At 37.2% G+C, this 24,389-nt stretch overlaps 1 protein-coding gene across 25 annotated transcripts in view; it reads right to left on the reverse strand.

The window, feature by feature from the left end:
• SOX5 (SRY-box transcription factor 5) overlaps window positions 1-24,389 on the reverse strand; it is a 1,010,478-nt gene that overhangs the window by 18,036 nt on the left and 968,053 nt on the right. For all 25 annotated transcript variants that reach the window (XM_067008877.1, XM_067008891.1, XM_059082188.2 and 22 more), the window contains 3 exons: window positions 20,995-21,140; window positions 4,772-4,880; window positions 2,008-2,181 (listed from right to left, as the gene is read on the reverse strand). In XM_067008877.1, coding sequence (XP_066864978.1) covers window positions 2,008-2,181; window positions 4,772-4,880; window positions 20,995-21,140 — 429 coding nt within the window. The remainder of the gene's footprint in view (window positions 1-2,007; window positions 2,182-4,771; window positions 4,881-20,994; window positions 21,141-24,389) is intronic.

Genomic DNA, 24,389 nt, shown 5'->3' on the forward strand with positions numbered 1-24,389 from the left:
GTACTGGCACAAAAACAGAAATATAGATCAATGGAACAGGATACAATGCCCAGAGATAAACCCACACACATATGGTCACCTTATCTTTGATAAAGGAGGGAAGGAAACACAGTGGAGAAAAGACAGCCTCTTCAATAAGTGGTGCTGGGAAAACTGGACAGCTACCTGTAGAAGTAAGAAATTAGAACACTCCCTAACACCATACACAAAAATAAACTCAAAATGGGTTAAAGACCTACATGTAAGGCCAGACACTATCAAACTCTTAGAGAAAAACATAGGCAGAACACTATGACATCAATCACAGCAAGATCCTTTTTGACCCATCTCCTAGAGAAATGGAAATAAAAACAAAAATAAACAAATGGGATCTAATGAAACTTAAAAGCTTTTGCACAGCAAAGGATACCATAAACAAGACCAAAAGACAACCCTCAGAATGGGAGAAAATATTTGCAAATGAAGCAACTGACAAAGGATTAATATCCAAAATTTATAAGCAACTCATGCAGCTCAATAACAAAAAACCAAACAACCCAATCCAAAAATGGGCAGAAGAACTAAATAGACATTTCTCCAAAGAAGATATACAGATTGCCAACAAACACATGAAAGAATGCTCAACATCATTAATCATTAGAGAAATGCAAATCAAAACTACAATGAGATATCATCTCACACCGGTCAGATTGGCCATCATCAAAAACTCTAGAAACAATAAATGCTGGAGAGGGTGTGGAGAAAAGGGAACACTCTTGCACTGTTGGTGGGAATGTAAATTGATACAGCCACTATGGAGAACAGTATGGAGGTTCCTTAAAAAACTACAAATAGAACTACCATATGACCCAGCAATCCCACTACTGGGCATATACCCTGAGAAAACCATAATTCAAAAAGAGTCATGTACCACAATATTCACTGCAGCTCTATTTACGATAGCCAGGACAAGGAAGCAACCTAAGTGTCCATCAACAGATGAATGGATAAGGAAGATGTGGCACATATATACAATGGAATATTACTCAGCCATAAAAAGAAATGAAACTGAGTTATTTGTAATGAGGTGGATAGACCTGGAGTCTGTCATACAGAGTGTAGTAAGTCAGAAGGATAAAAACAAATACCGTATGCTAACACATATATATGGAATCTAAAAAAAAAAAAATATGTCATGAAGAGATTAGTGGTAGGATGGGAATAAAACACAGACCTACTAGAGCATGGACTTGAGGATATGGGGAGGGGGAAGGGTAGGCTGGGACGAAGTGAGAGAGTGGCAGGGACATATACACACTACCAAGTGTAAATTAGATAGCTAGTGGGAAGCTGCAGCATAGCACAGGGAGTTCACCTCTGTGCTTTGTGACCACCTAGAGGGGTGGGCTAGGGAGGATGGGAGGGAGGTTGACGCAAGAGGGAAGAGTTATGGCAACATATGTATATATATAACTGATTCACTTTGTTATAAAGGAGAAAGTAACACACTATTGTAAAACAATTATACTCAAAGATGTTAAAAAAAGAAAAAAATTTTAAAATGCACACCCAGACGTCTCCTTGTGTCCTGACAATCTAAACTGATTTTCAATTATAGTATTAGAACAGACATCATCTCCACCTCCACCCTCACCCCCATGACATGACAAATTCTATAGTGTTTACAAAGGAAAAGAACAAATAAGGTCAATACCAATACTGAGTGGCTTGTGTGAAAAGAGCTTTTTTTCCTCGTCTTAATACAAATATTTTAAATTTTTGAAGAAGAGGAAATATTACAACAACTAGTGTAGGAACACACATCTAAATCAGAATTTGGGCACAATTTCTTGATAAATGTGGGATGCTTCATGATCAGAAGAAAAGGCTCAATATGGTGTACCTAATTTTTAGATAAGTAGAAAACATGAGCTGCCTGGCTTCCAAACTCAGTCTCTTTCAACAAATGCAGAAAACAAAACTGTACCTGTATTTCATACATCACTTAACTCTTAATACTTTTCTTACCCAGTATCTTGCTGATGTTGGAATTGTGCATGTCAGGAAAGGCTTGAAGGATTTTCCTTCGTTCATCTTTAGCCCACACCATGAAGGCATTCATTGGACGCTTTATGTGGGGTTCATTGCTACCACGCCCCCTGGATTCTCTATAAATTCTTGATTCTGAGACTCCAGCACTTCCTAAAAACAGGGAACATTGCTTCACGTTAGTGTTAAAACTCATGGCAATTCCCTTCCTTGCATTATTGTTTTGTCTATTAAAATATCTGAAAATCAAAAGCACATCTAATAATGGTACTTCTAGTTCTTGAGCCAGATGCTTGTTTATGAAGTTTCTGTGATAAGCCTTGTGGTGTCAAATGTTATTTGTATTTTTAAGACCATTTCTAATATATTTTTCCTTTCTTTCAATGGACTACGGACTGTTTCACCATTTACTTTCAAGAGCACACAAGAAACTTGAATATGTGATCTTTGATACAAATTGGAAAGAGAATATAGGTCAACCGGCATGCCGGTACTGTAGAAATATTAGATAGGTGAAAAAGCTCACAAAATTGTGAAACACCAAACTGTTCAGAATGGATGACACAGGTAAGGATGTGTCTCTGCTACCTGAAGACTGACAGAACAGCACACTCATGTGCTTTTTCTCTCTCTGAGGCTATATAAAAACGCTGCTAAATAAATGTTTAAGGTTAAAATACAATATAGATATCTCCTATAATGTGTTTGGCTTTTCTTTGAAATTATGTGCTAATACATGCATGAAATATGCTGATGCGGCAATGATAGTCTGGTTCCCAAAAGAAATTTGAAAATGGTAGGAAAAGAACAAACGAATGGTTACATTCTATGGTTTCTTACGAAGTCTACAGTCACATATTTAAGGTGAAAAAAAATATGTTCATTTCCCTGAATTGTCCCACTAACATCTAAGTTATCCAAAGAGATCCATTGATAATTACATTCCAAACAGCAAGACACAGGATGATAAAACACGACCAAGTGTCACAGTGGAAGCTTGGGGAGCTTCAGGCACTCCTCTAGGCTTTATCTGACTTTGTAGAATGGCTTCAGCAGATTAAACTGCTTCCAGAGATACTTGAATTTAGGCAAAGAGAATAAGGAGAAGCAAAACATATAACTCTGGCACGATGTTCTCCAGGGTTATCATTACAAAAGATGAAAGAGATATATTCTGTTAGCATGTAAAATTTTCAAATATTTTGGGGTTTTTCTAGAGCACTGCTCTTCTTTTCTTCCTCCATACTCCTTTTCCTTTCTTAATTTGAAAGGATAGGAATCAACCAAAATTACCCAGACTTGAAGACCTCTATAGCAGCAAACAAAAAACACAGCTTATTTGGAATTTCTCATTATTTCTCTTTCATAATATGCTCTTTGGTCTGATGAAGACTGGAAAATATTTTACATGTAAGCATGACTGAGTATAACAACAGCAACAACAATTTTGATGTTTTAATGCTGATTACCGTGGGTATATTTTATCACGCTGCTACAACTTAAAATTTATGAAATGCGTTATTACCAGTAATTGTCTTTTTATTGACAAAAAGGAGTGCTAATATATGGTGGCATCTTCCTAAAATGGGTTTGTAGCTAGCAAACGATCATTTGCACATCTGCTTTTTCTTGTTCTTACACTTTACAGCAACATAAGCAATAAAATGAACATTATGTGACTTCATCAAAGCTAAGCAAGCTCTCTGTATGTACTTAGGCCAGGTTTATCTTAGCCAAGCAAAGCAGAAAAGAGAAGGAAACGTCTGGATACAATAGGCTAGAAGAACACAGACTTTTCTTGGATATCCAATTCAATAAAATTTGGTCTCGACAGAATTATCTGGTTAAATGCTCAAGTTTGGCCAGTCCCTTGGCTGCTCACTGGTTTGCCCTGGTTCAGTCTTTTCTGTGTGCAGGGAGCTTCTGCCATAGTAACAAAGTTGAGGACCACGCTCTTGAAATGCATGTATGTCACCTGACACTGGAGAGAGGCTCCCAGCCAGGGCTCAGTGTAGGAGGAAAAGCACTTTCTTCTTTTTCCCTCTTTGCTGTGCTATTAGAATTAAAGCATCAATTTATTTAGTTGTCTCTGTGGATGTTTAGAACGTTCAAAGGTGACGCAGACAACAGAAGTCTCAAGGCACGTGAGGGAAGCATGAGACTGTACAGCTGGAGCTCTAGTTGGGTTACAGAGAGTAGGCAGGGCACCTGACTGTATGGTAGATAGTATAAGAGGGAAAAGGTCCCAAATGCAAGAAACTATCCTGAAAATATCCTCTGAGCCATGTATTCTGGTCAGGGTTTGACAAATGGAAACTTCAAAATGAGCTTATAGAAAAACGTTTTTGAAAAGTTTGTTTCAGGTGTAAGAAATAGGGAAGTGAGAGACAGGGTAGATGATGATTGAGAGCATTTGCTTTAGAATCATGCCATCTTGAATCCAAGACTTGCCTTTGGCGCCTACAGCCCTGTAGTCTTGGAAATTATGACTCAAAATTCCTAAGGGCTAATCTCTATATCTGTAAGAGTTCTTATCTCACAGGTTGTGCTGGGGAGTAATGAGATGATTTATGCATAGCACTCAGCAGAGCATTTGGCACGTGGGAACCACTCAGTACATGTGAACTCTTACTGTAATGATCAGGTATGAGGTGGCTGTCTTGTATATTTTTTAGTAGTTTTAATTGGTATTAAACAGACACTTCTGCATACTACTGGAATATATACGAAAAATTTCACAAACCGTCAGAATCTCCACTCATATTGAAATCCATCATGGCATGGCTAAATTTTCCTTCTTCATTCTGTTTAACTGCCAGTTGCTGAGTCAGACTCTCCAGTGTTGTTTTTTCCTTTAAAAGAGAAATTTATAATGAGATCTCAATCTGGAAATTATAATTATTCAAAGCCTTTTTTTCTTTGGGCTATATATAATGCATTAGCTTCTGGAAGGGATGAGATGCTGATTTATGCACCTTTGCACAACCAGCACGTTATACTGAGGTAATTGAAGCCAATGATCAGCAGGATTTTTGAAGGAACCCTGATTCGTAGAATCCCCTATACAGTCTTGGCATTTGGGTTTGCTTAGCCTAGAGGATGGATGCTGGGATCCTTGGAGACAACCTTCCCAAATCACAAAATGTGCATAGAAATTTCATGGAAGCAACCTGTTTTACAACATTTGGAATGCCTGCTTTATTTTTAGCCAGACAGGAAAAGTATAGAAGTGGCATGAGGCCCAGAGAAAGTCTTCCAATAGTCAGGTGACCAAATGATTGAAACATAATTCACAGTAGTGCCCTCGGGTTGCCATCTCCCTAAATGCCATCTGCATTCCTCATGCAAGGGTAATGAAGACGTTTCAATATTCATTGTTAATTGCTTGTCAAGTCTCTGTACATTCAATGTGAGTGCCTGCTACTTGGACCACGATTTGATTTGGATTGCTAAGCCAAAATATTGAGTTGGAGAATTATCTGAGATACAAATATACCAAAATTAGATCTGCAAAGACATCAAGTCATTTGAAAGCATGCAGTGCATGATTTGAATTCATGGAAAACATGGCATTACAAAGTAAATTATTTTCAAGAAAAATATAATGCTTGATCTACACCACGTGAGATTTTAAACTATTTCCAAATTAAGTAATTGGGTGATTTTAAGAACAGAAAAGCATACAGTAAAAGGTTTACAACTCTCTCTAGAACTTTCCATCATTGCTCTGAGGATGATGCAGTTTCAAAGCAGCTTTAAGAAAAGCACCTATTGGATTTCATAAAATTTGCTCATGTTTCTTTGTAATTATGCACCTCACTTTCTGAGGAACAGTCATGAGTTACACAAACGAATCACATACACTGTGGAACAGCTACTGACACAATAAAAAGTTCACAGAAAATAATCAACTATTTAAGATAATTGTATTAGATACAGGTAAAGGACCCAACTAAAGTTCCCAACAAGAGCCAACAGGGTACTGAAATTCTTCATACAGTATATACTTTATCTCTACAAAATCTCTGACTGTATTACAGCTAAACATACTAGATGAAAAATTCTCTTAATTTAGTGGCCTTGGAATCCATGTCTCTCTCTGTTCATCAAAGTCTGATATACGATTTAATAGAAAAAATATTTTAAATTGTCAATCAGTATAAAATACAGTAGAGAAACTGGAAACAAAATAGTTTATATCAACTTTAGTTCTATAAGATTATATAGTACTAAAGTTGAAATAAATTATACATTTAAAAATGTAGAACCTCACCCAGTTTTGTTTTGTGTATGAAACTGGTATTTTCATCTGCTTTACATGTTCTGCATTTCTTTTGCTGAGAGAGTCTGCTGTGCATATTCAGCTGAGCCCAGGAGCACCAAGGACACCAGCTTAACAGACTGTCTTTAGAGTAAATGTAGCTGTTAAAATAGAAGACAGTCACATTAAAAAAAACCCACATTCCATCAACATAATCTGAGAGTCCCCGGGTCAATGAAGACTTTACTGTACTATCTTTGGGGAATGTACTGGGCATGGATCACCTCTCAGGTTTTGATTTAAAAGTGTATAGGGCAATAATGCTACATATTTTCTAGAGAGTTTTCCATTTTGAAGAAAAGTCTTTCAAGAAGAAACAGCAAAATGAACGCATTCGGAGTAGAAAAAAATGAAATGTTAAGTAACTCTGAAGATTCTGCATTCAGCTGTATGGATCTTGCACCATCTTACCAAGTAGCTAAAATTAGCAAAGGATGAGCTGGAAAGTCACAAGTAGTTTTTACAATAAGTAACCTCTAATCATCTACCTCTAAAGCACAGAGTATAATAAAATGATTCAATTAGTTACCCCAAAGTGGAATTTATGATACTTCTTAAGAGGATGTTGGTAGGAGACAGTGGAAGTAAACACAGTAAGCTGCACTTCTTTTGTGACCTTTTGCATAGTCATTTAAGCTAATTCTCAGTCATGTGAACAGGGTAAATGAGAAGTGATTGGAGGACCTGAAGAAGGTGTGGTGTGCCTTTAATTAAAACACCTTACAGTAGCATGTAAATCAAAATGGTAACATTGCCACGATTTAGAAACTCTTGCTGACAATAAATTCAGAAGACAGAGGAACTGAGGTAAGGGGTATATCATAAAACCCAAATGGTTATATGGTAAATATATGGTATGTATACAGGAAGATGTAAATCTATGTGTGAATAGGATTCTAGATAATATACTGAACTACCAAAAGAATGAGTTGGATTTAAGAATAGTCTTCAAAAGTTTAAATTCAATCTACTCAGGAATATAGGAGGAGAATCAGCCAAATGTTATAAAGCACAAATGCTGGCACACTGGGAAGATTCCTTTGATCCTACTACTTCGAATCCCAGCTGTTCCTGGCCGTCCCCTTTGCAAACGCTCCAACTACGTGCTGTCATGTCTAAAACTCAACCGTTTCTGATTCTGTACCCTGGGTTAAATATTTCCCTTTCCAAAGCCTCTTTTCAAATGTGTGACTATTACTGAAGAAAGGTGCTTCTCAAAGTTCTGATAATTAAATTAATCCTTTCTAAATAGAGACCGCTGAAACAAAATGAGGGCAGTAAATGTCAGGTAGGGAGGTGGTAAATGGGAAGATGCTGGAAATAAGAAACACCAAAGAAAATGAGTTTATGGAAATAGAAAAATACGTTGATGGGCAGAGGTGATAATTTTTACCAAACTTATACTCTTAGTTCCAACTGGTTCTGATAAAGAGCACAGTAGTCAAGAATTTTTACAGAAAAAGACCACCACATGCCCCCAGTCTACGACCAGTGTTCTTGAACATAAATCCAGTATAGCACTTACACTTTTCTGCCTTCTCAATACTATCCAAACACTGCCCTGAAACTTATAAGATTCATTCATCTGTCTCTCTTCTACTTTTTTTCCTATTAGAAATAAAACGAACAAAAAACAAAAAAACACACTTAAAGAAATACTGGCCAAAATTCTGAACTGCTCTGAGGAACATCCGAGTACAGGGTGCAAACAGATTACTTACTACAAAGTAGTCAAAATGAAATAGTCCTGAGGATTTACAAATAAGGACCAAACAAGACGACCTGTATGCTTTCTATTGGATAAAAACTAGCTATTGGATAACAACTAGAATTCTTTTGGAAAGATGAGTCCTATCTGGCTAATCAAACCTTATACAACTCGGTAGGTTTACTAAGATCAAGAAGAAACTTAGGTAAAGTTTGTTTTAACTTGAAAAATTTTCTGATCCTATGTTGACTTGAAGAAACATTCAAGTGAATTGTACCTGATCTACAGAAGAAAAGAAAGTTTTAGACAATATAGTTTCTTGGGGTCAAATGAATAACTCTAAAACTCAACTTTCAAATAACTATTATTAATGTGTTAATATTCACTTAGGGAATTTGGCAGCTGGTTTTGGGCTCTGTGGCTTATCCAATGACTTGCATAATGGAAAACAGCACGTGTATTGTTTGCACATGACACCAGACTATGGTGGGAATCAGCAAGGAGAGCCAAGAAATACATAAGAGATGTGGGTAATTAACTGATTAGAAGTGGTCAGTAAAGATCAGTGCTTTCTAAGCAAACAACGTTCGGAATGGCAAAAGTCTATAGAGATCAGTGGGAAAAGAACATATTTGAAAATAACCCATATAGAAAATAATGGCTTTGGGATCAGGAACATGCCATTTTAACCAAACTCTGCCATACATATTAGCTATACTACTTTAGACCAATCAATTAACCTCCCTGAGTTTCAGAATCCTAATTTGTAAAATGGTGCTGTAATATATGACAGATTCTCATTAGTTTAAAAAATGAAAAAGATATGCTTTTAATAAATATTAGGGAAAAAGTAAATAGGAGAAATGGAAAAGATAAAGATTCTTCCTAAAATATAAGGATTACAGGAATAGTTATTTCAATATGAGTATTAAGTATCCTGCTGTGGTTATGATCCTTTATTGTCTACAGCCAGAGTAGTGGACAAATATGCATTAAAAAGGAGAATGCTTGTAACAACTCTAAAAGTTGTTGGGATTTTTTCTTTCCTCTTGTGCATCATCCCTGACAATGTATTTCATCTTTTTTATTTTCCATTTGATTCTCAGGCCTGATGGTTTATAGCCCCATAATATAAGTCTAGTACATATTTAAATTGAAAAGTTCTCCTATTCCATTTCTTCAACTATATAGAAGACAACTAAAAATTCACTGTGTTTGTAAAGGCTCAAAGGCACATTGTTTGTCGATATTTCATAGAGCAGTCAAAACAAAAAGAAACACACAAACTGTACTCTAGAGGGAGTAGATATTTCCTTAGTTACCTAAGCTTAAACTGCATGAGTAGATGGTTCCTCTATTACTCCTTGAAATTGGGATTTATATAAATGACAAGCTTTGCTCACCATCAGACACACATACACAAAGAAAGAGATGGGCTGTGGATCGGCTATCATAATGGACATCCCTGAAGTAAAGCTCACAAAGCTATAAAACTCATAAAAAGCACTTGCATGAAATGACAGAATAGAGTGTGACTGTCAAATGTTGACTCAGTAACAGTTAAACCCCTTCTGGCTGACCTTTTTTATGATCTCCTTCTATACTAATGACACAGGAAGAAAAAAGAAACAAAAAAGGTTTTTAACCCTCCAATTATGTGACCCTCACAGACCACCAAAGAAGATGAAAGATTATTTATAATGTCATAACAATTTATCAGTTGGAGAATTTTTTCATCAGCTTAAGTAAAACATAAAAAACAATGCATGTGTCTGAGATCCCCTTCAATCTCTTGGTTTCACCCTTGCTTACTGAGATCGCCATTTTCTAAAAAATAAGCATCCACTCAAGTAATCTAACTGCACAAATGGGAAAGAAAGCTTTGTTGTAAAAGCTTTACAATAAATTATGTACAAATACACACACACATACACACATACATTTCCCTCCAACACCAACAAAAGTGCAATCTGAAGAAATCTTTTACTAATTTTATTCTGGTCAAATGTGAATTTCTCAGACACTTTGGTACTCTGAAATCTAGTATCTCTTAGGAATCTTTTTCCATTCATTTTCTCCATCACAGAATCATATGGATATATGAGCTAAGGGGTTGGAAAGGTCCATAAATGTCTTGTGGCTTAGTCAACTACAAAAAAAGCCTTATCTAATCCTGATTTTTTTTTCCCCTTCTAAATTCAGAGATACCCCTAGTGGAGAAAATAATAAATTAGAACCCATAATTTTGTTTCCACAATCTAATTTCCTTTTGTGAACGTTGGTAGCCAGCTTCACGAAATGTTTCTCGAAGTATAATTCTTGCTAAATTTCATAGAAACTTAGTTTCATCAGGCAATCTGGTCAAAGTGAACTGTATTGGCAGATCAAGTTTTCTTAAGAAGTATTACGAAGCTGAAGATAGGATTGTTTTGAAGGAAACACACAGCTTCTATGAATTCAAGTCTTAATCTGGATGGATACATTTCTAAGATAGTAAGATAACTTGTGGATAAAATTAATGAATCCTTATTTATGATTTTTAAAGAACTGATTTTAAAGTGGGAGAAATATTAGGAATTGTACATAAATAACTAATTCTGATTTTTCATGAATAAAGAGGGAATTTGTGCAACAATGACTTGAGCACTTAATGTATGTTCCAGAAAAGACAGAGCTGATTGTTATAGGATTAGTTAAGAGCACTTAGTACAGGATGTGATACAACAAGAAGCTAGTGTGGATTCATTAAGAAAAACTATGTTGTAATGGTCTAGTTTCTTTTTCTACAAGAACTGGAATGCAGACCGTGGCCATAATGTTTTGGACTTAACTCAGCTTTGGGTTATGTTCCTATCAATATCCTTGTTGTCTTCATGGAGAAATTGCACAGGACCTTGCAAGAGAGAGTTGAAGAGGAGATCAACAATCTCTGTCTTTAAATATCTTAAGAACCTCCATGTTTAAAAAGAATCAAGACCTGTTATTTGTGAAAAAGAGAAGATTTGGCCATATGTAGTAAAGAGACAGAATAGTGACCAATGGTTGTAAGTTATCAAGTGAAAGATAACGAACCATTGAAGGAAGAGTTATATAAAAGAGTCGTCTCTCCATTGAGTGGGCTGTCTTAGGATGCAAAAAATTTCACTTCCCTAGAGGTTTTTAAGTATTGGCCATATGACTACCTGCCTGGCAGTTCAACATCAGATGATATGTTGAATTAAAGGCCCTTTACATTTTCTTTCAATTCTATGTTCCACTCGACTGGAGTTGCTCAAACCAAACAAATACAGCTATACATGTTTCTCTATCCATGATGATAGATAGTTTCCCCAGAAGCTGTTAATTATGTTTCAAAATGTAAAGGTACTCCATTTATAATTGAGAATTCTATCATCATTTTCTTAAATTCAAGGAAGATATTTCAAATTATGAAACAAAACCCCCAAAATATGATTATCGAAACACATTTTGTGAAGGGACTGTCCAATAATACTCAGATTTACAGATTCTAGGTGCATTGTGAAACACGCAGTTATATGTCCAAATTCAAAACGACTGCCACGGAGAGGAAGAAGGCATTGAGTGTGTGGGGTAATGAACCGAAGAGCAACTCAAAGGAATCCGTAGGAAAGAAATCATTCACAAAGAGGGTACACATGAATAATATCCTGGTAAAATATTGGTCCTTGCTTACTTGTCCCAGGGGTGCTTATGGTCTGTACATGTGGAAGAGGGAAGGCAGGAGAGGAAAAAACTAAGACCTGAGTTTTCAAGTGTCTGTATATGTGTTCAGCATTCAGCCAAAGTCTAAAAAAATGACTTTATTTCAAACCAGGGCAGATACAGACACTGTGCACACCAAGTCAAATCAGAAGGCTTAATGTGAGAAAAATAGGAGGCCAACAAAGTAAAATAATACAATTCACAACCTACACAGGGTGTCCGGTAGGTGGGAGGGCTGCACAGATGTAAACACAGAACTGGAACGTTGTCTGATGATAACTGTTCTATAAACAATGGGTAACTCAGTTAGTGAGCTACAGAAACGTATAGACCTTTTCTCTTTAATTTTTCCTTTTCATAGAATAAAAGCTATAAAACTGTACGTATTCTTATAAATGCAGCCTCAGTAGCCAGTAGTTACCTCAGTTAAATAAATACAATTGGACTGTTTTAAAGAGAAATGGTTTGGTTCCGAAATGCTGGGTTTGACAAATAGAAAGAGGCACAGCAGGGTTATAGTTCACTTTGCAATTATCCATGGTAATTTCAGGGGAAAACATTTAGAGTAGAACAGATATTTAAAATCTCATTTTAATGAACAGCTAAAACTTCGCATGTTTTCTGAGAGCTTCTATGAGAAGCCAAATAAATAAGACGGAACATATTCTTTCTGTTTCCTGGCTCATTCTCTAATGAAGGGGGCTGGTGCGTGGTGAAGAAAGGAAGACCTAGAAAGGGAGCAGAAACAGGAAAAACAAAGAATTGGAAAAAAGATACACAAATGACGGAGATGCTGATTGATTAAAGGATTTTTTTGTGTGTGTGTGATAAATCCTCAAAAATGTACTAAATAATACACATGGCCAACGCTGGGGTACAATCTAATCAAACAGGCACTGAGTTACCTTCCCGAACATCTTCAGCATGGTCCATTAGAAAAGAGACTGAAATCTGAACAAGAGGACCTCGGTTTAAAAACTGATCTACCACTCGAATTCCTATAATAATGTCATATTTAAAAACTGATCTACCACTCGAATTCCTATAATAATGTCATATCTCGAGGTTTTTATTTTTAAAACAAAGATATGAATACTTTTCTGCTTATAATACTGTACAGAACTGAAATTTGATGTGAAAGCAGTTTGAAAGAGGTAAGATACAAACTAAATATCAATAGCTATTATTACTCCTATTTTTACTCCTATACTCATAAACAAGTGTTTCTCATTTGTAAAAGAGGAAAGGTATAAGTGGAAAGACTCAGTGAGGCCCTTTGAAATAAATGTTAAATTCAGAGTATTTTCCTCATAATTTTAAATCCATATTGTTAAAGTCACTTGCAATAAATGACAAGAGAGAATACAATCTATCTACTAAGTATGAGGGTAACTGAAAAACAAATGGCTCTTTGAGTATTTCAGTGCCTTAATGTTTAAGTGTCTTGAAGACAGCTGTTTGATCTTGGGGGTGAGGAAGGGAGCAAGGGAGAAGGGAAGGAAAGATCATTCCTAGTAGACCAGGTTTTCAAAAATAACACTTGTGGTCCAACAACAAAAGTGATTCTTATTTTACTTACAGAAAATTTGAAAAAATCAGGAATGTGGGGACATGTAAATTTCCAATCCCATCACCTTGGCAAAAGGATTGTTTATTCTTCTTCTAGGCTTTTATCTATGTACCATGGAAAGGTACTTTAAAAATATCTAGATCATTCTCCACACGGTGTTTTCAAACTCGTTTTTTTTTTTTTTTCAGGAATACTATTGTGGGCCTATCCTCATATCTTTAAATGAACAGACAATTTCAATCATCAGAGAGGCCTGTGGGTGTCTATCTGAAAGCCCAATTTGGCATGCCCTGTGTGTCTCATTTTATTGGACCATCCTGCACTAACCCCTCTACCAGAATGATGTAAAGAACACAAGACTCTCTGTTTGAAAACATGCACAGCTTTTCTAGGCTTGAAAATTAAACCATAAAAAGTTTACTGGAAAAAAAAAAAACCCTTTAAAAAGCTCCTTAAAAACTCACACCATAATTGCTCCCCACCAAGCGTGGGCACTTGCTAGCTGCAAGTAGTGGCACTGTGACAAATGTAGCAAAACTGAAAGCAGGCTATACTAAGAGAAAGAAAAAGTCTTCCACTGGCCATCTGTGAAAATAAGGCATGTGGCCATTAAATGCAGAGGCTGTAAATATACACAAACTCCATGAAGCAAATGGCAAAAAAGGACTAAACTTCAAGCTCAAACAAATCAAAATGTTTAATGCATAGTTACCACTGCTGGACGAAAACAGCTCTGATCTTTGCAGTCTGCAAACTCGGCATGTATTTCAATTAAATACCCCCAAAAAGAAAAGAAAGAAAAAGAAAGAAATGAAAAGACACAGAAGAAAACCATCTGGAACAAAAGGCTATAGACAGCCTATACTCAATTTCTAGAAACAAACAGCCCCTTTAACTTGCACCAGCCTGTCGAGAATGTCGATTGGAATTATTGAAAGGCTGACATATAGAGTGATGGATGGGTGATGACATAATACCTATTTGCCTCTTTGTCATGGTCTTTGAAAACTGGCTGCTCTGTGCTGATAATATTCACTAAGGGGTTTTCCTCTCCCCTCCTGTCCCATAAGAAGTGTTCCCTAGCTAAGACACTCAGTATTAAGAAGGTTTTATGAATGAAAAACAAAAGAAAAGAAAACCTGAGGATCAGATGCCAACTTGCACATAAAAAGCTAGTCTAGATTTTCTAATAATCCGCTGTCTAGAAACCAGTTCTCTATCCATTTTACATACATATTTAGAGTAGAGAGACTCCAATAATAAAAAGGAGAATATTCAACTTCAGATTGTGTGTATCTTTTAATTAAAATCACCAAATAAATAATTATATTAGGGATAAAAAATAATATATACTCCTATTTATAAAGAGAAAATATTAACCATTAGTGTTTATTTTAATTTGTTCCCAGGTAAATTCTAAGCAGAAGATTTAAAAGTTTGGGGACATTTTTGTTTGACACACACACACACACACACACACACACACACACACACACACACCAAGAAACTCCTGTTTTGTCCCACTGTTGCAATGATCTATCTCATTTCCTCCTGAATGATTTACCTAACATAGCTTTCTCCTTCATGGAGTTTTTCCTCTTACCACTGAAATGTCTAGCTCTAATCTGACTTCTCTAATTCATTTTAGCTAAAGGCAACAACTGCAAAAGCCACCCATAAATCATTAATTAATTGTAGTACCTGCCACTGAATACAAAGGCATGAGTTCCTTCATATTCACTTTTTCAAAGCAAACCTGTAGTTCACAATTCCTCACATGCCTTCTCTTTATCTAAGAGAAGGAGCATATGTTAGATAATGCTGAAGTAGATACACTGTGTCAGTTTCTGAAGAGTTAACACCGCTGGCCCCATCCATCAGATGGCCAGTGAAGCATCAGGAAAGAATGATGGATGTAAAATTATTACAGGGCTGCCATCCGATACACTTACTGCCATTTGTAACTAATGCTGGGACTGACACACTTTTTTTCATTATTAAACATCCACATTAAGTCAACATTGGTCACTGTCATTTCATGTTTGGCACTCTGTTAAAGGAAAAGAAAAGGGTTGACAATGGCAGAAAAGAGGAGGTTGTAATGGAAGAGTTTCCAAGTGCCAGAGTAATAAAATTAACCTTTGTTTACAAGCCCATCTATATTGTATGTGCTAAAGCTTCTTATGAATATGACCAACACCAAAAAGAGAAACTGGTTTCATTACTGAGTAAATCATTATTTAAAATATACATATTATTCACCAAATTTTCACCTTATTCTATGGAAATCGGCAAAGAATTTGCACGGAACCTCAGAAAGAAAAGTAGGACATTTTCCTAGCTATTCTTATTTGCAGTTATTGATGAATGCATAGCATGTGCAGGTGTTTAGATTTCAGGTACACTGCAGGCAATTAATGTTTGATGAATAAATTCGCTACCTTAAGAAATACATGCACATATTTGTATGTTTATTTTTGTGAGTGAGATCTTTTTTATATACAAGAAGTAATACAGAAGTTGGCCTTAATATGTAGAAAGTATGTGGATGAACATACATTCATTGATTTAACCTGGCACCAAACAATGTTTTCTTGTACACATTCTTGAATGTAATTTAATTCTTTCTGTAACACAGACAAGGTATAAGGCCCTGGACATGCAACAGAGAAGAGCAAAAGTAGTTAGATAGATGACATCAAATGTAATCAAAACAAACCAGCTTTATGATGAAAATATTTGAGAGCTTTGGTATCATTTTTATAATGTAGCCATGGCTGACAATGGCCTTTTCCTACCCGGTAGCCATTCTGGTCTTTCTTTTTGTCCCTGCCAATATAACCTTTGGTCTTACGATATCCCTTAAATGTGAGGGTGATCTGGCTGCGACCTCTGTCACCTCATTGATCACCAGGGTTGACTGGCTGATCTGGATGGCTAGACAGGTGTCCCCTTTCCTGCCCCATGGATCCATGTACATCTGTCCTGGAGCTGTAAGCTCAGTAGAAGAGGATGGCCTTCCCCAATAGGGGAGGGCCCTTTTTCGGTCGAGAGTATATGAGAAGCTGTTCTCCCCTGCTAGACCCTCCAGACAAGCTCTCAAGGTCCACTCCTAGAAGAAAGTAGGCTAGTCAAGCTTCCAAGACTCAAGACACGTCCAAATGAGGTGCTGCAGGTAGCGGTCTGCCTTTCTTTAAAAAAAAAAAAAAAGGATATCCTTTGATCTCAGGAAGGATAGGATAAGGTCTCTAATTCAGTCCCAGAAACTAATTTGTGATCCATTTAAAGTAGTCTCTCTTCCTTGACCGGTAATTGTCATGAAAATGTGCAAATGACCCAGTTCTACCCAAAGGAGGTGTTTATGGAAGTCGGCTTGAGGGGTGCAGTGAAATATGACTATGTGAGTGAAGACCGAACTTCAGAGAAAAGAAAATAACTTCTTTCTGAGTCTGCTGCCTTCATGGCATAGTTGTAGGTGCAGCAACATTTTGTGACTCTAAGGGAACAGCCCAGATAATCAAGTGATTTCAACCCTGACATCACTGAACTAATGAGCTAATGCCACCAACCTCCTACTCCTGAACTTCACTGTAGGCTAAAAACTAATCAGTATTTGTTGAAGCTACTGTATTTAGCTATCCTGATACATGTCGTGACAAACATTTCTAACAGGTATTACAGCGTGGGCATTATCTTTCTAGGACAACTGCACTGGGTAGTGAGGGAAGTGATCAGGGAGATTTCCGGTCTGTTCCTCATTGCAGTGCACTGCGACTCTATTGTATTAGTGTTGCCTGGTAGGATCAGGACAAACGCTGAGGTTTTTATGATTTCCTATCAGGTAAGGTCAGAACCTGAGTATGTAGCTGGTCAAAACCGTGCCACTTGCCATTTGGGTGTTGAAGATGCAAAGTAGGTGGTTTTTACAAAACAAATGTATGTATGAGGGTCTTCTTCTGATTCTCCCTACCTGAGAAGCTTACTTATTCACCCATAACACTAATCTGTAACAGAGCTGAGTGGTAAAAGATAACATTATTTGAATATACAATCAGGCTATAATTAACCAGAGATGACAATTATAAATAACACCGTGTCCCAGAGTTTCCAAGAAACCTGACATACGCAGTTCTTGGGTATGTTGAAACACTTCCAAGAAAAGTAAAGAAATGAAAAATCTTTTAGAAGTCTTCAATTAAAATGTGTTTCAGTACAAATGACTTTCATTATGTGTTTCGGTACATACGACTGGAAAACATTTGTCCCTATCTTCACACCTCTAATTGTTTTCACTGCCCAATTACAGCTTTTCAGAATTAAGACATTCTAGTTGAGACGAGCATGTTGGTCATTTGAAATGTGAAGAAAAGTTAATGTGCGTAAGGCTTGTGTACTCAAGAAAACAGATCTCTGCTACAGGTTTCCAATTATCTGGATCTTGGGTCCTGCTATCTCCTTTTAGACTGACGGAAGGCACCTGGCTGAATTACTTTTCCTTCCCCCTTTCCTTTCTCCCAGCTCCTTTCTATCTTTCTCTCTCCTTCATCTTCCCCACTTCTTACACTTATTTCACATACTTTTAGGGTCTAGGAAGTTGGGAGTATTGTTTAAAGAGAGAAAAAAAATGTCCTTTTGGGAGCGATAGTGCAAATTATAAGAGGACTTTGTACATACTGTGTTTCTGTCTTTCGTTAGGGACTGTGAAGCAAAATTTCAAACCAACTACTGATCTAACTATGCTTTGGCCATGGATAAAGTTGGGCGATTATAAAAATCTATCAAAGAGGTAGGTATTTAACAAATGATGAGGCAATATGTCTAGTGATGCTGCTTTATGTGGAAAAACAAGCAGCCACCTTTGTCGAGTCACGTATATAACTGATCTGACATGCTCAGCAGCATGGGGTCTTAATTCAGTTCCTGTAGGAATCCACACACATAAATATGCCACGATTAACAAACTCATAATTTGATCTAAACAGTAAGCTCTATAAAGGCAGAGGACATATTTTCTTGTTCAATACAGTGCCTCAAGTACACAGCACCGTCCCTAATACACATGGGTGCTAATGTTGAATAATGACTAATTAAAAGATTTAAATTGACATTATTTCATTCCCATGAGTTGCAGGACGTAGATTGATCATTAATTTGGTAGAAATGCCGGCTAAGCTATTTCAACAGGAAAAGGCAACCACAGTAATTCCTGCTTCTAAGAGAGATTCAATCTCAAGTGTCAAGGGTAACATAGGGATGAACTAATTCGAATTCTCCTGCTGAAAAGGTTTACTTACGCATTGCAAGAGTTTGCCAGACTATGACGATAATGGATTTTTACATTTTTATATTTTACAATTACAATGATACAATTTCATTTTTTAAGATTTTCACTTAAAACCCATAAAAATATAAGACTATAGTTGAAGATGTAACTCAACTGCATTGAAAGGGCACGGTGAAGAGACTTGGGGGCACAGACTTCTTGAGAATGGAGACATCTTAATTGCCCAACAGACTCTGGCAGGTATTACTTCAGAAATAGATTTAAAAAAAAAAAAAAACAGTTACCATAATTCTACAAAAGAGAAAGGAAAATTGAAAGGAGTAGTTTTCAACAGAGGCAACTCTCACCCCTGCTACTCAAATAGGAGGTGCTAATCAGAGAAATAAAATAAAGTCTGATTGTGGAGGTGGAACAAGAAGTGGAAATAAGGTCCCTAACAATGGACAACTATAGAATAAAATGAATGCAGATGGTTCCACTCCTGTTACTTAATCAAAAGGCTGAGCAGAGTCACTGGAGCCTGCATGAAGTCATGTGTTAGAACAGCAGCTGATCTGTATTAGGGAAGATTAACTCGCAGTGCCATGGTGGAGGGCCCAGGATTATTTTATGTACTCCCATTGCCTTACAAGCCGTCAGCACAATTATTGCCCTCCGATGTGAATGACTGATCTGTAACCACAGCTAAACAGCATGCTGCTTAGGGGCCTAGGAGCTTCATGAAGATGAATTTCCATACCATCAAAGCGCTTTTAATGGGCTCCCTGATCCAACCACAAGGCCTGTTTTGTAAGTATATAGAACTCAGGATGAAGGCTTCCTGTCCAAAAGGATTTGGTTGGTTGTCACTTGACAATTCCCAGCCAGCACAGGGGAGGAGAGGGGGGGAGATAGGTAGAGTTGTCTCTGCTTTGGAGGATTAAAAAAAAAAAAAAAAGGGTACAGATGCTTGCTGAATGCAACCAACTGCTGTATCCACAGCTGAATTCAATGCGCTTAACAAATAACGGCAATTTAGCTATGCTTGCGAGGAATAGCTTGAGTCACTTTGCATTAGCATCTGGCTGAGTGTTAAACTCATTTCTACATGGGGAGCAGAGAAAAGGAATTTCTGTTCAAGCATCCTTTCAAGAATGTTTAAATATTTGAATATAAATTCCTCTATGCTTGCTATCATTCCTTCTTAGAGCTGTCACTTTGCTTTTCCCCTTCCCTTCTGGTGCTTAGCTAGAAAATGTTTGTGCCCTTCGAGCTACACCAGTGTTGCTCTTCTTATGTTGTGAGACTGCAAGGGATGTACACTTGACCATGCTTTGCTCTCCCCTCCAGGAACAGAACAGAATTGAAATCATTTCTCCATCCTTTTGACCCATGTTTGGACCAGAGGAAAAGTACAGTTGTGGCAAGGTCACACCTTCACTGTGCAAATCGCTAGCTTCTTAGAGATTATATGTAAAATTCCATATAAAACCTGGGAAACCAGAAAGCTATCCAAATTAGCAATCCGTTCATTCTGGATGATACTGTTTGACTCATAACCTTCCCATGATGATTAACTTTCAAGTTATTACTAAGTAGCTGATCATTTTTTTCTCTTATCTACTATATCTATTTAGCTACAGGATTTTGAGAAAAGGGGATTCAGTAACTTTAAAATTTCAATTAAAAATACCAAATATGAACAAAAGAAGTATATCGCTCCAAGCATTCTATAATAACATAATATTTTTCTGAATAAAATACAATGTAGCTTAGACAAAATAGTTTGAAATTATTATAGCTCAGATAAATCCAGAAGTTTCACTGGACTTAAACATAATAATAGGTATAATAATAATGTCCACATTTTAAACAGCAAACTCTGTTTTATGATCACGTCAAAATTTCCAATTGTGCAGTCACCTAAAACTTGACAGCGCTTTGCATTGGAAACATTATGACAAGCTCAGGATCTTAGATGCTGAGACTACAAGCATCGGTATCGTCCAAGCTTACGCTGATTAAAGAAGATTCGGCATTTTCAAATCCAGCTCATCCCCAAATACAAGTTGAGCATCTCTGTAAAGCAGAACTTTCACTGAGACGCAGGTATTTCAAATGCCACTTCATTTTAGTACAAAGTGATGGCAGAAAAGGGGATATTAATCGTCAATGAGGTTCAGATGGATAGCAGAGCATTAGAACGCTTTTCATTTCCAGATGGTTTTGATTAGGATGGGCACGAAGAGTTCTGCACTGACGGAGGTAAAGAGGGTGGGAGAACCGTCATTTCAAGGATGGTGAGAAGAGAAAAAGACAAAGGAGAAAAACAGTCAGGCAATTTAAGTATTTTTGGAAAGTCAGTTATTTTAGGAACTAACCTTTTCTGCTCGGCAGTTATTGAGACCTAGACTATTCACAACAGCCACCTTCCCATCAAGCACCTGTTGTTCCCGCCGAAGCTGCTCCTTCATCTGCCGGGCTTCTTGGATTGCCTTGGTGACAGCATCATGGTCATTTAAATAACCTGAAGATGTAACAGAACCAAGGATATGTTTTGTACAAGTGCATGGATCGGTTAACCTTTCACCATAAAAATCACTTCCTTTCTGGGAATGGCTAGTGTCTGGCATGTACTAATTTCTCAATGGAATCAGTCTAAAAGGAATGAATGAATAAATAACTGAGGATGACTGATTCACACAGTTACGTCAACATGGTGCCAAACATTTGTTATCAAAATGTAATATGTAAGTGAAATACAGCTGTTGCCACATGTTCGGAAAGAAGTTTAAAATAAAATTTTCAGATAAACTTTTTTTTAGTTATCTGAATATTTTGTAGTGAAAAAATACAACCTATCTTTGTTTTTTTTTTCCTGTAAGGATCATTTGAATGTTACCACAGGATACAGGTATTGATAATTATTACTATTAATTACTGACACTCTCATAGTATTAGAAAGGCCAGTTTAGAGCTTGAGTGTGGCACTGTTAGGTTTGTTATGTACAGAAGGAACAACCCCTTGTTAACTGACTGGAAGAAGAGCATTTCCCCCCCTGCATCCAACCACGGTGAAATAAACCACAGTTGGCAATGTCCCGTTACAGATACAAACTTGCAATAGTTAGGAGGCTAAATTTCAAGCACAGAGTGTAACGAAGCACCTGTAATTACTGAATAATAAATTGTGGCTACTGGGTAACTATAATCGCACTTAATTCACACTCTTAATAGGGTGGTCAAATGACCAACTTGCACCACAGCTCCACAATCCAGAGTCAGGGGGAAAAAAAGAAAAAGAAAGCTCAAATGTTTCTTTTAAAGAATAACAGGTGTAAGGAGAAAGGCTAATTTTAACTTAATTTTAACTCTGGTCATTTATTTATTTGATGCACATTATGCTGATAATCTGCATGATTTTAGGGTAGAAGAGCGACGGGAAGGGATTGTTTTGCAAATATTGAAAGGAAAGCTAATATATCATCTTTCACTCTCCATATCTTTTAACTGGGGCATAAAATGGCATAAACTGAATCTATAATACGAAATTGCCCAGAAAAGGGACTTGTTTGTGACATGAGGCTAAATCTAACCAGATCCATTGGTGAATTGTGACAGATGGAGAGACTGTGAGACAGAAGGCACAGCACTAATCACACATAAAATGACCGGCTTGCCTCAACATGTTCCATGGATTCCAGCAAACTTTACACCCTAATCCATTTTTAGAACAAAAAACATCTGGGCCATAAATCCTCTAATCTGCCAAAACACGCTATTAAATCCCATGATTTGTTGAAAAACACTAAGATTAAAGAAAGGAAATATAAAATGGCTAACTGCCGTGTTAGGAAAGTGTTATTAATACTCTTTCTTTGTCTCAATTACGAATGTTCTGGTACTAAAGAGCCTTGTCTAATCATGTCAGATTACACGACCTCGTCGCATTGCTAGACTCTTCTATCTGATCTGCCGATTGCCAAAAAACCTAGAATACTTTCTTGCTGCTTAAACATTTCTATTGAAGAAGCTGATGTCAGATTAGCGCAGCGCTTCAGAGCTGGAAGGCTTCTAAATGATCCGTGTCCTTCCCCGCTTACTATGCACAGGCTGAAAGTCCGCCTCTGATCTCCTTAAGGCAGAAAGAGAAGTTCCAGGGTCGGCGATAGAAAGGGGAGCCTTGAGAGCTACTATGTATTTTGCTTTTCTGAGCTAAATTCACTGGAATGTATTCAAAAGAACAAAACATCCTTGCTCATTATAAATACAATATGAATCATAAACAACTATTTAGATCTAGGTCAGCCCTTTAGGGTTAATATGTACTTAAAATTACGGTCGTTTTTAACCTTATATTATCCTCAACATCTGGACTTGGTTCTTCTGCACAACCTTCTTAATATATTATTCTTGAACTCATTCTGTTCACGAACACTACTACTCTAGAAAGAAATGCAGCTCTTAAATGACAGGGACGGTCTTGGTATGTGTTCGTTTAGTAAAAGATCTCAAGAGGATCAGCCTGCTTTTCCTATGCTCTAACCCCTGTTTATGTACAACCTGGTTCCATGTGTTTTTGTAGTCTATTTAGCTTCTCCAGAGCACAAATATATTTGAAATGCTTTGGCACGTGACACTGAATAAAAGTATGATTTCTTTATGCTTTTTAGGCACTGCCAAGATAACACTGTGTAGGAAAAATCATTAATATAGATGCAGAAAAGATGCATCTATTACTACGAGGCTGAATAACTGACAGACATACATATGTTCTGTAATGGCTATTTCCAATGTGAGATGTGTGTTTGTGTGCAGGTGGATATAGGGGCTCACTTTAAAGGAAACACTCTTGCTTTCGGAGACTTGAACTTTAGTTAAAATGCTATATGAAAGTCTAACATTGTATATCTGCTGTGTTAAATCATGAAGCCGTTTACATATTACAGAGTTGAATCACAACAGGAGTGTTTGCTGGTTCTTTACATTTCGTTCTCAGCACAGTCACCAACTTCCCAGTTACGCTGATTCCCTCTCAGTAAATGGCCTCACCTCCAATTCTGGAAAGACCAACAAGGCTGAACTCTCACCTTCCTGGCCCAGCCTGACTCCTACCCCAGGCTAGCTTCAAATCGATCTCCACGTATGCCCACTGCCACCTCCTGTTTCAATGAAAATGGCACTGCTACTTTTATTCGAGGCACATCCCCCAAACTCATGCTCTAGATTTCTGTGCCTCTCTACCGGTGATTCTCTTTCACGTCCACATCGTCCACTTGCACTTCTCTACTGTCCTTACCACCTCAGCTTGTAAGTACTTAAGATTCTCCTCCTGAAACAAGCAAATGAAGTCTCAACTTTGTGTTGCCCTCTCGTTCCAATCCTGTTTCTTGACCTTCCAAGCCAGGCTTCTCAAAGATTCATATCATACTCTCCCATTCCTTCCTCACTCTCCCATTCCTGCTACAGTCTTGTTTCCACTCCCCTTGCTTTTTCAAATGCCAAACCCAAGGGACACTTTCCAGTCCTGGCAGAAACGGCACTGACAATCCCTTTCTTGCTGACACTCCTTCCTTCCTTGTTTCTCATCATAGCACTAGATCCTCATCTCTGACTTCTCCATCTTCATATCCTTGCCTGGGATCTGACTTCATTGGCTTCTTAGATTTGGTCCGAGGTTTCCATCACCAGAAAATAATTTGTGCTTTGGAGTTGGATAAGCCTAAATTAATATCCTAACATTGCTACTTACTAGCTATATAAATTGTACCTATTG

This window comes from Kogia breviceps, chromosome 12 (assembly GCF_026419965.1).
Source record: "Kogia breviceps isolate mKogBre1 chromosome 12, mKogBre1 haplotype 1, whole genome shotgun sequence".
Taxonomy (NCBI): domain Eukaryota; kingdom Metazoa; phylum Chordata; class Mammalia; order Artiodactyla; family Physeteridae; genus Kogia; species Kogia breviceps.